The sequence below is a fragment of the Budorcas taxicolor genome, chromosome 1 (assembly GCF_023091745.1).
Source record: "Budorcas taxicolor isolate Tak-1 chromosome 1, Takin1.1, whole genome shotgun sequence".
In the NCBI taxonomy this organism is placed as follows: domain Eukaryota; kingdom Metazoa; phylum Chordata; class Mammalia; order Artiodactyla; family Bovidae; genus Budorcas; species Budorcas taxicolor.
The window spans coordinates 1,225,604-1,241,283 of record NC_068910.1 but is presented as its reverse complement, the minus strand read 5'-3'; the positions used below and the strand labels follow the sequence as shown (position 1 = coordinate 1,241,283).

General features: G+C 55.6%; 2 protein-coding genes and 1 long non-coding RNA gene across 3 annotated transcripts in view; 1 reads left to right on the top strand and 2 right to left on the bottom strand.

The window, feature by feature from the left end:
• The window catches only part of EEFSEC (eukaryotic elongation factor, selenocysteine-tRNA specific), a 109,165-nt gene extending 105,058 nt beyond the window's left edge, over window positions 1-4,107 (bottom strand). The window contains exon 1 of the mRNA XM_052639407.1: window positions 3,810-4,107. Coding sequence (XP_052495367.1) covers window positions 3,810-4,107 — 298 coding nt within the window. The remainder of the gene's footprint in view (window positions 1-3,809) is intronic.
• A 2,382-nt stretch (window positions 4,108-6,489) lies between these two features.
• Window positions 6,490-10,697, bottom strand: LOC128045069 (uncharacterized). Its single transcript, XR_008199134.1, has 3 exons — window positions 10,046-10,697; window positions 9,799-9,937; window positions 6,490-9,295 (listed from the first exon to the last, which is right to left on the bottom strand). It is a non-coding gene; the product is annotated as an uncharacterized LOC128045069 (long non-coding RNA).
• A 190-nt stretch (window positions 10,698-10,887) lies between these two features.
• RUVBL1 (RuvB like AAA ATPase 1) overlaps window positions 10,888-15,680 on the top strand; it is a 30,628-nt gene continuing 25,835 nt past the window's right edge. Inside the window, exons 1-2 of the mRNA XM_052657878.1 lie at window positions 10,888-11,086; window positions 14,254-14,340. Of these exons, the coding sequence (XP_052513838.1) occupies window positions 10,946-11,086; window positions 14,254-14,340 (228 nt within the window). The 5' untranslated portion in view covers window positions 10,888-10,945. The remainder of the gene's footprint in view (window positions 11,087-14,253; window positions 14,341-15,680) is intronic.

Below are 15,680 nucleotides of genomic sequence, written 5' to 3'. Positions count from 1 at the left end.
GCTAAGTGAGAAGTTTAAAAGCAATTAATTTTAAATGATCACAGCTTTACCAAAAGCTGTGGCTATGGTTTCCTCTTGACTTTGATTATAACCTTCCAGCAAAACATTCGCCTCGCCAAAGCAGGTCTGCGTTATTTTCTATTCCCGGCATGACTAGAAAATATTCTTTGATTTAACATTTGATATGTTTTGTTCTCAAGGGCAAGCCCCATGAGAAGAAAAATGTACCCCAGCAGAATGAGATATGACTACCTGCTTCCATTTTTCTTCCCGGTTGGTTCCTGCTCAAAATTTCTGCATTCATCTAAACTCGAGGCCACGTCTCCGACATTATACGGCTCCCACACTGTCACCCAAAACCCAGCAAAGTCACCCGCTGGCCAGCGGCTGCTGCTGCAGGTGGAGCTTGACTTGGGTCTCCTAGAGACGTCGAGGGCTCTGGGCTTGGAAGAAGGGGTCCTACCCGGCACCGAGGAGCAGGGGACGAAAGCCAACGGATTCCAGGAGCCAAAGGAGCTAGAGCCGAGGAAGCGCCTCCACTCTCATCACCGCCTTGAACATGCCTCGGCGTTCGAGGACGAGTGTGAGATGCCGCGACTCAGCACAGCGAGTTTCTAGGCAGACCCACTGAAAGATTAGGGTGGAGAAAACAAGAAGTGTCTTTCTGTTTGGTTGGTTTCACATGAGGGGAACACCTGAATTCCTGGAGTGGCCAGGCCCTCCGTGTGGTACCTCTGCTTGGGCCACGCGGCCTGCTTGGCGCTAAATGCAGACAGCCAACGAGCAGAGTCAAAACCTGGGGGAAAATGCATGGTCATCCGCACACGAGCCTTCTCATGGGTCCAGAGAGAGCATCGCAGACAGGCTGCAGGCGTACTCCTGGAGAGAACGGCTGAAGGCACCGCGCGGCTCCATGCTGTCCCATGAGCTCGGAGACGTGGAAGAACAGAGAACGGAGGAAGCTTAAGCATCATAAAGAATGCTCCCCCACCCCGGGCTGCAGACAGGCTCCCGGGGGCTGCCCACTGCCCTCCAAGGCTAGGAACCCCAGCCTCACGCGTAAGGCTCTGACAGCTCAGTAGCTCTGGCCAGGCAGGCCCAGAGCGGGGCAAGCCTGGCGGAAGCACCGCTGAAGCAGGGGCACAGGGGGCCGGCGATCAGGGCGATGGTCGGGCACACAGTGGCCGTTCATTACCCACAGGCACAGGAGACAGGGAGACACCGCGCTGTTAATCCTGCAGCCACAGACGACTACAGATGGCCGAGCCCAGCCGCCAGCATTTGTCAGACCTCCTCCTTCCTGCCAGGACAAGAGCAAGGATGGGTCCAAGTCCCTCACCCCCACTCAAGCCCCATCACGGAATCCTGCCGAAGTTCTAACTCTGAAAGATTTATACTTTAAAATGGATCAGAGGAAAATACCGCCCAGAAACACCATCGCAGGGGCCAGGGCGGACGGGAACCCCGTCCACTCACACTGAGAGCGCCAGCGCTCCGGGGACTGGTCAGCACGGCTCGGAACGAGCTCTGACCCTCCGACCTGCGTTCCGCTCACTCTCTGCTCCGCTGTCAGTCCGCAGGGGGAGGACACCCTGCTGGTGACTTGCCACCATCCCTGGCAGCCTCGGGGCTGGCACGTGGCTTCATTCACCGGGTGCCTCCCACAGGCCTGGCTCTGGTCATGGCACCGAGAAAACACTGGTGAGACAGACGCGACTCCCGCTCACTCCCAGGGGGGACAGAGGCCTCAACAAGCAAGCACCACAAGCGCATCAGACGGCACGCAGGGCTCACAGGCAACAACGGGACGTGAGGAAGGAGGCGCGCAGAGAGCCAGGGGCTCCAGGCCAGCGGGTCTGAGGGGGCCTATCTGAGGAGGGGACACTCAAGCTGAGACTTCAGTAAGGAGGCGTCAGATGGTCCAAGAGGAGGGAACAGCAGACGCAAGACGGGCCCGTCCAACAAGGAGCAGGCCAGTGTGTCGGGAGGGCGGGAGGCAGGGACGAGGCTCGCGGCGGGCAGAGGCCAGACCTCGGTTCCCACAAGGGCAACGAGCAACCTCAGGGCAGTCTCGAGGCTGAGAGCGGACCTGATCTGATGAGCATCCATCCCTCGAGTGACGGATGAGCCGAGGGAGGAGGAGAGGGCAGGGAGGAAGGGCAAGGCCCAGGACGCAGGAGTCCGGGGACAGAAGCCAGGACTCAGCCTCCGGAGCTGTCTCAAGAAGACCAAGACGTGCGAAGCCTCTGGGCCATGAGGATAACGTGGGGAATCGCAGACCCAGGTCATGGGCAGCCTAGCGGCTTCCCACCCCTGTCCAGGGGACTCCAGTGTCCTCAGCGGAGAGCTGGGGCCGCACTCCCCCAACACGCCCCTTCACTCAGCATTGCTGCACAGACGCCGGTTTGTAGCCACAGGCTGGCAGACCCTTGAACACCGTTCCCTTCCCCTCAAAAGAAAAAGCCACTTTTCTCTACTTCCCCGAGGGGAAGGCGGGCATCTGATCTATTGAAGGAAGAAGAGCAGCAGCCTGGGGCCCATCGCCTCCGTGTGCTCAGGTCTTGCATTAACACCGGTAAGAAATGCTCCCATTTCCTCCCCGGAAAACAGGAAACTCTCAGACTGCCTGCAGCATGGACCAGTCGGGAGGCGACAAGGTGGAAGTATTTGACACTCATCATACAGCCGGGGCCCGTACGCCCAGTGAGGCCGTCCACCAGCAGGCCAATGGAACCGTCTGAACATTCCGTGCTCCCACCTGTGCCCGTGGGCCCAGGGAGTGCCGTCAGAAGGAACAGGAGGAGAAGACAGGTGGGCGATACCAGGGTCCTGGTCCGCAGTGAGAAGGAGAGTCTCTGAGCTACACACCCTTTGTGCCATGTGCTTGCGTTAAAGCACTGTCTTTCTACATAAAAGGGACATGTTTTAAAGCCCTGTCCGTGGAGTCCAGTGCACTGAAATGGGTGTGAAAAGGTAACTCCCCAGAGGTACACTAGCAACTTCCTCGGCAGGGGCGGGAGGGGTAAGTAGGGGCCTTCTACCTGGTCTGTGATGTTCTGTTTTTTCAAGAGTAGAATGTTGCTCGTGTACCACGAGTACTGTTAAAATTAATGAAACGGTACATCACAGGAGGGCATCTGAGAAGTACCCACCAAGACCCTCGGCCCAGGCGTGTCCGTTCTAGGGGCTCTCCTTACGGACACACAAGCACACCCACCAAAGACGTCTGTTCTAGAAAACGCACTGAAGAAGCATCGTGAGCAAACACGGTAAAGGGCGTAAGTGTCCATCGTTAAGACATTAAGAAAACGGTGGTGCCAGTGCGCAACGGCTTTCCACGTGATGTTGAAAAACAATGATGTGTTGTGGTGGGTGTGTGCCTAGCTGCCCAGTCATGTCCGACTCGTCGAGACCCCACGGACTGTAGCCCACCAGGTTCCTCTGTCCGCAGGCAGGAACACTGGAGTGGGCGCTGCTTTACCACAGGGGCGGCAGCTTGGAAACAGTGAAACAGTGCCTGCGGTGTTACCAGCTTGCTTGCAAAAAAAGGAAAGAAAGGACAAGGAGAGGAGGGGGGACGTATACACAGGCGCCCTGTCTTCCCGTGGAGCCCGGAAACGGCGCGGGAGCGGGCGCCCGGGGCCGGCGAGCCGACGCGCTCCGGGCCCCGCGCGGGTCTCCGAGCTTCCCCAGCCTGCGCTGCGAGCGACTGGGCGAGCGTGCCACGCACACACGCGGCAAAGAGGCCCGACGCGCTCGGCGCCGCCGGGCCGGCCCCCCGCCCGCCCCCCGGCCCGCGGCGCGCTCACCGCCGATGATGGTCCGGATGAGCGACGCGTGGCCCGGGCAGTCGACCAGCGTGACCTGCAGCCGCGGCCCGGGCCCGGGCTCGCGCGCCGCCCCCGGCGCCGGCCGCAGGCGCGCGGGCAGCGGCACGGAGAAGCACGAGAAGCCCAGGTCGAGCGTGATGCCGCGCTCGCGGCTCTGCGGCTGCTTGTCGAAGGCGGCGGTGGCGGCCGTGGTGCTGAGCGCGCGCGCCAGCGCCGTCTTGCCGCTGTCGATGTGGCCCAGCACGCCCACGTTCACGTTCACCCGCCGGCCCGCCATGCCGCCGCCGGTCCTCCCGCTAAGCCGGCCCGGCCCGCCGCCCGCGCCCGGCTCGCGCGTTCCGCCGCCGGAGCTTCCGGCGCCGGGGAGCCGGGGCCGCCGCGGCGCCGGGCTGGGAGCGGACGCCGTGCGCCCGCGCGCGCGGGCAGTGCCGCCCACAGGAAAGGGGTGGCCCACGGTCAGCGGCCCGGACCTCACTTCCAGATGCCTGCCTGGGCCCGGCGGGGGGCTCTCAGGAGAGATCGGCAGCGTGTACAGCGCCCAGAGGGGTCCTGCACGGCCGGCCGGGCTGCCGCTGCGCAGCTTCAGCCAAGCGACGGCGGCTGGGACAGCCCCGCCTGTCAGGAGTGTTTCTGTGCGAAATTCCAGGAACGTTTGCCTGGTGAGCCCCTGATGCCTGGGGCTGTGGGCTGCAGCCGTGACCTGGCCGGACTTACACCTACGCGCTCACCGGCGGCAGGGCTGCGGCTTTAGGCCAGGTCCTCCTGTCTCCAGTCCCACCGCAGCCGGCTCACGCGCCACTCCTTCCCCAGCACTGGGCCTCGGGGGTGGGGGGCCTGAGCCCCGCGGGGGAGTCCAGCCCCATCTCCACAAGCGCCAAGGAGATGGCAGCTCTGGGTTGTCTGAAAGTCGGCCAGATTAAGACTGTATCCTGGGGGCGGTGTGCCTGGGCGCGAGCAGGGAAGCACAGAGCTCTGCCTTGGCAGGTGTGCCCGGAGGCGTGTGAGGGACACCCTGCCAGGAACTGGAGCGCCGCTGCCAGCAAGACGCAGGTCCCGTCACGCCTGCCTCTCTGCCCTTTGTCTCTGCTGGCTTCTACCCCAGGGAAGCCACTTTGCTTTAGACCAGCCTGGTGCTCTGGTGCTCGCCCCTGTCCCAGTGAGCTGAGGACCCTTGCCTATCTTTGCTTGCCCCCAGGAGAGCACGTGCAAACTGTTTCTTGAGTGGAGCCACCGCCAGACCTCCAGCCCACGAAGACACCGTCCTCTGCCACAAACTCCTGAGTCCCAGGCTGGGTTCCAAGGCTGGGCCCAGTCCCTGGGAAATGACTGACAGGGAATGGCCTGCAGAACTGCGATTATTTGGGATTTCTTCTTAATGTTAATGCAATGTGGGTTCCTTTCTGTTCTTTTAATGCTATTTTGTATTAAGGTAGTTCAAAGTTCTTTACAAACAGCTAGTAATTAATTCAATTTCATTAAGACCAATTAATCCAGGATTAATTATAAATTTACCCAGAGGAAGTTATTATACTTTGCTCTTTGATTTGAGTTTTGGCTTTAAAGATTCTTTTAGGAGTGAAATGGAAATTTCCGTCTTCTCTGAGGCTATCCACCTTGCCAGTGACTGTGTTAACCATGTACCTTCCTCGGCGTGTCCCATACTGACCTCGGATCGGGTTGTCACCAGGCCACCACTGTGCTCCATGGCACTGCCAGTGCTGAGCAGCTCTGATAGTGCCCCCTGAGCTGCAGGGCGGGAGCTGACGTCCTGGCGAGAACTGGTCCCCACAAGCTGGAATCACGCCCCGTGGCCCCACCCGCCTCCCACCCCATTTCTTCCACCTGAATATGGATACAAGCTCTTTAAGGTCTGCAGGGGTCAGCGGCCTCTCCCTCCTCAACTGTCCTCAGAGGCATCACGCTCTTCTCCTCCGGGTCACCATGGGGGCTGACCCCACTCTAGCTCCAGGGATGGACCTGAGACTCAGGTCCTTTCACTAGCCATGGCCACTGGTTCGGCAGTGAGTGTGTGACCCAAGTTAGCACAATTGGAGAAAAACCGGAAATCTTTTCCCAGGACAAGCAGTACAAAAGTATGCTGCTCTCTGATACGGACTAAAACCTGTGGAAATCATCTGGGCTGTGCAGAACAGTGACCTCCAAAGATGTCCACGTCTTGGAACCTGTGACAGTGTTGGCCTGCACAGTAACAAGACGACCTGGTGGATGTGACTCGGTTAAAGATCTTGAGATGAGGTTGAGGGGGCAGGCTTATCCCAGATTATCCCGTGGGCCCTGGGAGAGAGGAGGGAGGAAAGGAACCAGAGACGGCGAAATAAGAAGACGTCGCTGGCCGTTACTGTCTTTACAGGTGGAAGCAGGACCTGAGTCCAGGAGCTGGGCAGGCTGTAGAAGCTGGAAAACCCAGCCTGTGGGACCTCCCCGGAGCCTCCAGAAAGGAACCCCGCCTGCCCACACCTGGATTTTAGCCCAGTGAGGCCTGTTTTGGGCACTGATAGGCAGAACTGTAACAGAACGCGTGGGAGTTGCCTTACGACACCGTTTGTAGGAATTGGTTACTGCAGACATAGTGAACGAATATAGACATTTAACTAGACTGTGGAGTCTATTTTCACATTTATTTAGTGAATGGCTCATAACTCCCTCCCACCTGGTCAGAGGATCACAGTCTGACAGCTAAGACTCTACACCAGAAACAGCCCGACGGCCTGTCCTCTGGTCAGACCACGCTCCCCTGACCTCTGACCCCGCTGCCACGTGACACCAGTGGGACGGGGGTGCAGCCAGAGCCCTGGGGACCTGCAGGCTTCAGCTGTTCCCCCGCCGCAGTGGGGCGTGTCTGCTGGCACGGAGAGAGGTCCCAGCAGAGAAGGCTGGCTGACCTGACCCCAGCCCCAGCCCCACTTTCTGCCTCAGGCTCCACAGCAATTCCCAGGAGAGTCCTCGGGGCAAAGCCGGGCAGGACGACTGGAAGGCAGCACACAGCGGGCAGATGGCAAAGGGGCGAGCCCGGGCCTCTGGACTGCGAGCGCGGATACCACTTTCTGCGCCGCTTCCCGCTCAGGCCCGGGGCCAGGACCTCACTGAACTCTCCTGATAGCCCTCGGCGGTGCTGCTGGGGCTAGTTCCCGGCAGAGGGAGGAGGGCCGCGAGAGGAGGCTTGCTCAGCCTGCCAGCCGACCCCCGTTTCATGCCAGCTGTCTCCAACCCCAGTGGCATGAGCCGCCTTCACCATTCACGCAAGATCCAGGCAGACACAGCTTTAAGGCTGACTTAAATAAAAGTATTTCCCCATACACGGAAAAACACTATCACTTTCCACAAATAGCTGGGACCCACAAAAGTCTCAATAAAAAGTGAGACTAGCAAGTATTAAAAACGGAGAGTCACACTCCACCCCCTAAGATTCACGGAATTAGAATTAAAAAGGCACAGGAATTCCCTGGCCAGGACATGGGCTTTTACTGCGGTGAACCGGGATTTAATCCCTGGTCAGGGATCACGGTTCGATCCAAGCTGTGCAGCCAAAAAAACAAAAGGGTTAAAAAGGCAGTAATGTTCTCACTATGTGGATCAACGTTATTTGGTTGTGTGTCTTTGCACCACCTCCAAGGTGCCAGCAAAATCATCTTTCCCTTCTGTCCCCAGAAATCAACCTGGAGATGAAATAACAAGTATACCAGTGTGCCTGGCAACAATCGGAAAGGGAGGTCATTCCAAATGCTGGTGAGAACGCGGGACTATAAGACCAGAGACGAAGCCAGGTAGCTTACAAGAGGGCCTCCTTCAACAGGGACTTTCTCTGGCTTTGAGCGTGACTGGTTTGGATCTTGGGGGTCATGGCTCTGAAGTGCACCCCAGACCCTGGGGATTATATTGCTTATAATCATCATCACAATCTTCATAGTGCATTGTATTCTCTCAAAAGCTTTAAATGCACGTTCGCAGCCACTAACCACCAAGCAAATGATCTCCCTGAGACGGAAGCGTCAGAAAAAGAATGAATTACTGAGGTAAAGAATGTGAACCCGACGTCGTGCGCTGTGAGCACCGCAGAGGTTCAGGGGAAGCCGCAAGGGCTCCAGAGCGGTGGCTGGGAGTAGCGCTAAGGCCTTAAATTTCCATCGCATCTCTCAGGCTGAGAACCGGTCAGGAGGAGGAAATTAAGAAACAAGATAACAGGCCCCAAGTACAGTCGCTTCTGCTAAGCCCAAAGTCACCAAAACCTAATTACAGTTTCAGCTTTCCGCTGCAAATGGTCTTGGCTCCCTTGCTCGTATGCTGAGGCTTATTTCTGGATGCTCTATTTTATTCCGTAGGCCTGTGTCTGTCCTCATGCCACTGCTGCACTGTTTGATAGGCCACTATTAAACGTTCTATCAGTTGAGGATGCGCTCTGAGCGCTCAGCTGAGGCTGGAGAACATGACGGGCGCGTGGCTCCACAGGGTCCCTGAGTGACTGCCTCCCTCCTATACTCAGCAGTCTTCTCAAGGTGTGCAGAAGGCAGAGGCATGCTTGACCTGGACTTGGGGGTTCAAAGGTCAGATGTGAAAGACTTCAAAGCAAGGAGGGAGCAGAAGCGTTGGAAACCAAGAGGCTGAGATGATTAGGCCTGGATGAAGACATGAGGGGTCAAGGGACAGGCGGTGAAAGAGCAAGAGTCAGGGGGTTGGAGTGAGAGCGGGCCAGCCGGCAGGCAGGCCAGGGCCCACACAGCACAAGCTGGGATGCAGCGTCCGCCCCGTACCTTGTCTGTGTCACTGCACAGGCCCATGGATGGAATCCTAACTCAAGCTGTTAAGCCCCAGGGTCTGCACTGCTCACCCTGCAAGTGGGGCAAGCTGGCTGGGTCTGGGGACGTAAAGGACTGCCTCAGGAGTCTCTGCCAGCTGACCTGTCCTCTGTGCTGGCTTCACCCTCAGGTGGAGCCTTCCCATGAAGCGGCAAAGATGACGCGGAGACCCAGGACCAAGGCTCTTTCCTGTTATTTCCCGTAAAGGTGCAGGACTAAGTGTCACTGGACTGTCCGCTCACATTTCTGAACCAATCACTATTCTGGGGACGAGAGGACACTGATCGGCCAGGCCAAGGTCCCGTGTCCATCCAGGAAACGAAGCTGAGGGCCAAGCCATCTAAGCCATGTGGTGCCCAGAGGGGGAAGGGTGGTTCTCTACAGAAAACGAGAGTGAGGGGGGTCAGGAGGTAAGAAGGGTGCTGGGCAGGCATGATAATCAAGTCTACTGCTGTGGCCTCACCGACCTTCACGCACCTTGGAGCCTGGCCTGCTACATCATCTTCTGCGGAAACAGAAGGAACTGCCTGACTCTGCGGCCAGGTCCAGTTTCTTTGCACGCTGGGCCTGCAGTCTAGGCCTGGAAAGGCATTTGCTCAATTTGTGATTTTGGACAAACTCCATCCTCCTTTAGGGCCTCAGTTTCCGCACCTGTAAAAAGAGAATGCTGGGTCAGATCAGATTTCTGAACCCTTCTTCAGCAGGAAAAAAAAATGCAACCGCTCTGGTCGAAGAGGAGGTGGGGGACAAAAGTTTCCATTCACTGACAGAAACCATTACCAGCTCCGGTTAAGATAAAGTGTGTAAAATACACGCAGCAAAACTGCCTGACTCCGTGTGAACGTGCGGGTCCAGAACCAGGCAGAAGCCTTAGCTATGAGCCAGACACTGACGCTAAAATGACAGACAGCAGCGACGAGGTCTGCGCTTTCACAATGCCTGCAGTTTAGTGGGAGAGACTGACACTGACCTGATAGTCATGCAAGTAACTGGAAACCTAGACTCAGAAGTGATGATGGAGAAGCACAAGGAGAGACGAGAGTCAGCAACCACTGCAGCAGGATGTGACTTCAGGCCTGTCTCAGCCCCGATCCAGAAAGGCTCCCCTGAGCTCTGGGCAAGTCCCTCGTTTCTCTGGACCTGAGTCCACTTACCTGTGACATGGCAAAGCACCATCTTCTTCTAAGGACGTTAGCCTGCCATCAGGGTTCCGTGTGGGCATTACCATATCACCTCCTGGGGCCTTCCTAAGCTCTCCAGCTGTGCCAGGTGGCCTGCTCTGGGCTTGCACACCTCACCATCGCAAGCTTCCCAACTAAGGACTAAGCTTGTTAAGGCTGCAGACTTTGTATTTAAGCCTGCGTCGTGGAGTGTCCGGTGGCCTGCTCTGGGCTTGCACACCTCACCATCGCAAGCTTCCCAACTAAGGACTAAGCTTGTTAAGGCTGCAGACTTTGTATTTAAGCCTGCGTCGTGGAGTGTCCGGCTCAGAGCAGGTGCAAACCAATGTTTATTGATCGGATGCGTGGATGGGAGGAGCACACTGTTCCAGGCAGCGCTGACATTTTCAAGGAACGGACAGGACGCAGCCGCGGGATGACCGTCCCATCCGAGGGCTGGGATGAGGGTCCCACAGGCTGCCGTGCCTTAAGTCCTCAGCAGAAATTCCAACTGCTGATTACTTGCTGCACGCTCTTGGGTGAGTTGCGGGGCCTCTTTGCGCCCGCGTCTTCATCCGGACTAGGAATTACCCTAAGCGTCACCCACAGCCAACTTAATCTAAGTAAAGAGAGAGGTGGAGGCGAGGGGAAGCAGAGGACAGGCCCCCCGAGGACGCTGAGCACGGCCTCCCCGGAGACGGCGGGAGGAGTGGCTGTCAGAAAACTGCTCAGCTGGCGCAGGTCGAAGCGTAAGTTCTAAGCCTGTCTGTTCGTCTCCGACACCGAGGTCGAACTTGCGCTCCGCAGAGCGGTATCGGTTCGAACGCGCTCCCGGACCGGAAGGCCCGGGGCAGAGCGGGACGCGCGCCGCTGGTGAGCCGCAGCGCCGCCCGGCTAGTCCCTACCCAGGAAGGAAGCGCCGGCCGCGGGGGAAGCCAACCGGGGGACACCGCCGGAAGCTGGTGGGCGGGCCCTACGGCAGCCGCGACGGGCGCAGCCAGGAGCCAATGGAGCGCGGAGGCGCTCCCGCCGCGGCCAGTGGGACGCCGACCTAGGCGGGACCAGCCGCCTGGTAACGGCCTCGTGGGGACGCGGTGCGCGCTGCCTGGGCTGTGCGGGCTCGGGGGCCGCGGCTGTCAGGATGAAGATCGAGGAGGTGAAGAGCACCACGAAGACTCAGCGGATCGCCTCCCACAGCCATGTGAAGGGGCTGGGGCTGGACGAGAGCGGCCTGGCCAAGCAGGCGGCCTCGGGCCTCGTGGGCCAGGAGAACGCGCGTGAGGTGTGGCGGCGGGCGGCGGGCCGCGGCGGGCGCTGCGGCGGGCCTGGCGGGGCGGCGGGCCGGGGGCCGGGGCAGAAAACGGGCGGAACCCTGCTCTCCCGGACCGTGCGTTTCGGGCACAACGTTTAAACCGCCAAACGGGAGTGTTAGACTTTGGGGACGGGCTCTGGGGCGTTTCTGAGAGCGCGTTGGGAGGCCCTGGAATTTTAAAGCCGGAAAGTGGCCAGGCTCGGCAGGTGACGGGTACCGAGTCCTTTTTGACCACTCCACTTAAAGCCCGTATCCACCGAGGGATGGCGGTGCCCGGTCCTTTCACCTACATTATTATCACAGAACTATTCAGGCTCTGTGTTTTTTTTTTTTTTAGTTGTTGCTTTTTTGTAGATGAAAAAATTCAGGGTGAGAGACCTGTCCACCCAGCCCCCTGGCGACTCAGTTTAGCAACACTGGAGTTTGCGCCTGCGTTTCTGACTCCTGAGACCGTGTTGTCTGTGTAGCAGTCCCCCTCAGCCCGTTGCCAGGACCTCTGCCGTGGCTCAGCAGCTCTGTCAGTCCAGGTCAAGGCTCTTGCCCTCTAGCCTAACTGTGCTAAGAAAGGGCCAAAGAGAAGCCTCCATTCTGGACACCATGCTTGCAGAGGGGAAACTGTGGCAGGATTAAGGTGACTAGCTTCTCTTTATCCAGCCTCAGCTGTCTGAGAGGCTGTCACTGCAGACAGTCGCTGCGTCATCTCCATGTGCTAAGCAGCCCCGTTTCCATCGTCCCATCGTCCCCTCCATCCTTAGGCTGTCCCTCTCTACTTTTTTATGGCACTCTTCTGACGTACGACAAAACTGAAAGAGCTGTGTACCTGTGTGCCCAGGTTCTACAAGCGACATTTTACGCCGTTGCTTGTCTTCTGTCTGCTCATTTAGCCCTCCAGCAGGCTGCCTTTGCATGTCACACTCAGTCGCAGACATTAGTATACTTCGCCGTAAATCCGTTAGCATTCGGGCCTCGATGTTACGAATTCTGTTTTCGGATGAGACAATTGTGTTTCACAGAGATCAGGTTATGGGTCTCAGATTACTTAGCTGGTGCTTGGCAGAGCTAGGCAAGGCAACCTGACTCCAGAATCCATGCTGTTAACTCAGATGCTGTGTGCCTCCATCTGAATATGAGCTTCCCAAGGATAGAGACCAGGTCATGTTAAATATCCAGAACCTGGCTTATTATAGGGACTCAGAATTTATGTGCTGATTTATTAGTCATCCCACCGCTGCCGCCAGGTCCTTGTTTGGGTCTGGTCACATCACCAGCCTCCTTGGTGTTTAATAGGCTCACCTGAAAAATGAGAGTTACAGCTCTCTAAAGGCCCTTCCAGTTCACACTTTTTAGATTTTGGAATTCACTGGAAGAAGCTCACTGGAGAGAAGGAACCCGGATGGAAGAGTATTAACGGGAAGAGGGAGTGCGTGAATAAGAGCACACAGACAAGGCTTGAAAAGTCTTCCTCCTCTTTGAATCGCCCAGAGCTCCAGTGCTGAGGGTTAGGAATGATGTCAGAGGTCACTGTAAGGACCTCAGTGGCCCCTTTTTCTTTTTGAAAATGCGACCTCTGAAGAGTCTCTTCTGGGCTGTGTAAGTGTGCCGTGCTCTCCCAGTTGAGCCAGAAATGGGATGGAGCACATCCACATGGTTTCCTTGAACCTGTGTTTTGAGGGGCTGTCTAAGTGTGAGAGCAAGATACATCTCCACAGTCCATGGGGAAAAGAGAGAGAAGAGTAGGTGTGTTCACAAGACATTGTCAGCAAGGTGCTGTCCAGGGAGAAAAGCTGTGACCTGCCTTGAGACAAATGGAATGCACCTCAGAGAGAGGCGTGCTTTGAATCGTGTAAGGGATCTTGTGTAGTCTCAAGATACAGGAGTTCAGGGAGTGCGACTTTCTCAGCCTTGCTCCAGAAATGCTCTAAAATGCATATAATCAGGAGCCCGTTTATAGACTTTCTGTGATGGACAGACATATATGTGTCAGTATACAATTGGCCCTTGGGCAGCAAGGGTTTGAACTGCATGAGCCCACCGCATGCAGATCTCTTTCAGTGTATAAGTGTTAGGACCCTTGGCTGCTGTCGCGGATGTGCAGGGCTGGCTGTAGAGTCATGTGCTGATTTTCAACTGTGTGGAGATTGCGCATCCCAGCTTCAAGGGTTCATGGGTCAACTATATACACATATAGATGTATGTGATTATACATATAAATACACACACAATGTATATGCTGTACAAAATGGCTTAATACTCAGAATGTTTAAAGTATGCTAACAAATAATTTAATCTTGAGGATTTGAAAGGCAGTTCTTGGGTCTTATGATGCCATAGATTAAACATCACATGTAGCATTTGCTTGCAGCATTCTGGGATAGTTAACTGATGGCCAACTAGTAGAGTGTGCCATTGATTCTTAGTACTTAGTGGGTTAATTTGAGAATCTAACGAAAGCTGTGACTCTTCTCCCTGGAAAGGTGCACATGTGAAGATATAGACAGTTTCATTTCCGGTTTCTAGAGGCCCCTGGCGTGTGTGCCGCGGCTCCCGTTTCCATTCTCCATACGGCAGCCATCAAGAATCTTTAAAAACGAATCTCCAGAACATGGCATGTAGCTGAGACGTCTTCACTGGTTTCCCATTACATGCAGAATGAAGCCAGACTTGACTGGGGACTGGCAGGTCCTGTTCCAAGTCCTGCCCCTCCTGCCTCCACGACCTCGTCTCCCTTTTCCGCTTGTTCTCTGAACTCTGGGTCATGCAGCCTTTCTGTCCCTTGGGTGTGCCAAGCTCATTGCTGTATTTTGAATTGCTGGGAACACTGACTTCTGCTCCGCCTGGAGTTTCATGTATCAAATATAATGTCTAAGAGGCCTTCCCAGCTCACTCTGTAGAGTAACCTCTGCCCCCAGCCACTTGCCCTTTTGTCGCCCTTGTCTCTTCCTAGTGATTTGTGTTTGTCTCCTCCACCAGGACAGGAGCTCTGCGGCCCTCATGTTCTCCAGCACCTAGAACAGCCTCTGTGGTGTCCTGGCATTCAGTGAATGAGTCTGTGAATTGTGTGCGCCAGAGACTGGACTTTTTCCTCCTGTGAAGCATTTTAATATTGGTTTACTATTTCTTTCCATTGTGGTGTCTAGGCATGTGGTGTGATAGTAGAATTAATCAAAAGCAAGAAAATGGCTGGAAGAGCTGTCCTGTTGGCAGGACCTCCTGGAACTGGCAAGGTACTCATTTTCTCTCATTTTAAAAATCTGCCTAAGAGGTTGATTTTAATGTCTAAACCAAATTGAATTTGTGTCTTAACTAGTCTTTGTTTAGCTGAATTGGTTATATGTATGTTTTTAAAACTGATGTGCAGGAATACAATTGAGTATCTAAAATTCATGCTTCTAAAATTCAGATTATCCTGGCGGACCTCCAGAGAAAAGAGAATGAAGTCCTCAGAGGGGTCTCATTGTCTGTAATTTGTCTTTTATCTCTTTCGAGTCTCCTTTGCTTTGGAAATACATTTCTGTTGGCCTAGGGCGTCATAAAATCTTGGGAATGACATCTTATTTGGGAGGGAAAGAAAATCGGTCAGCAGGCAGTTTTCCACATGCTGACGACGCAACACTGTGCTAGCTGTGAGAGATGGCAGGAGAAGGGAAAAAGATTTTTATTTTTTGATCGCCAAGGGCCTAATAGGCTCTCCGGGGCAGAGAGGAGACCGTGGCAGCAGGAGAGTCTCCAGTTGAGCACTGAGCTGCAGGGCGTCACCTGGCCATAAATGCAGCTGGCATTGCAGCAGAAGGTGGCACTCGGGCTGGTACGGCTGGAGGAGTTGAGGCTTGACATTTGCTCTTGGAGCCGGGAGAGGGTTTGGCTTTGCAGGAAAGAAAAGGGCCTTCTAGGCCAAGATGCCTAACAGCCTGTGGGATCTGTGAGGGGCTTGGCCGGGATCTTGAAACACACCATCTGGGCCTGTTTGTTCTTTAAGAGGGCTGCTTGATGCTTCCCTCATAGCTCAGCTGGTAAAGAATCCACCTGCAATGCAGGAGACCCCGGTTTGATTCCTGGGTTGGGAAGATCTGCTGGAGAAGGGATAGGCTACCCATTCCAGTATTCCTGGGCATCTCTTAGGGTTCAGCTGTTAAAGAATCTGCCTGCAATGAGGGAGACCTGGATTCAGTCCCTGGGTTGGGAAGATCCCCTGGAGAAGGGAAAGGCTACCCACTCCAATATTCTGGCCTGGAGAATCCCATGGACTGTATGGTCCATGAGGTCGCAAAGAGCTGGACACAGCTGAGCAACTCACTCACTCACTTAATGCAGGAGAGGAGAAGCTTGGGAGTGAGTGTGTAAAGAAGGGGGTTCCACCCCGGTGCTGAGACCCCAGGCAGGTCCCTTAGCCTTTCTGAAGCCCTCCCTGTTGAAGAGTTATTAAACTGGTAGTGGTAAGATGGTGACTTTACCATTTTGAAGTCATATGATTGAATTGCCAGTATATCTTACATTGATGTCTTAAAGTTGAGGAAAAAGTGCTGTATTTGTGAACAAGTAAACTTTACAGGGCTGTAAACGTGAA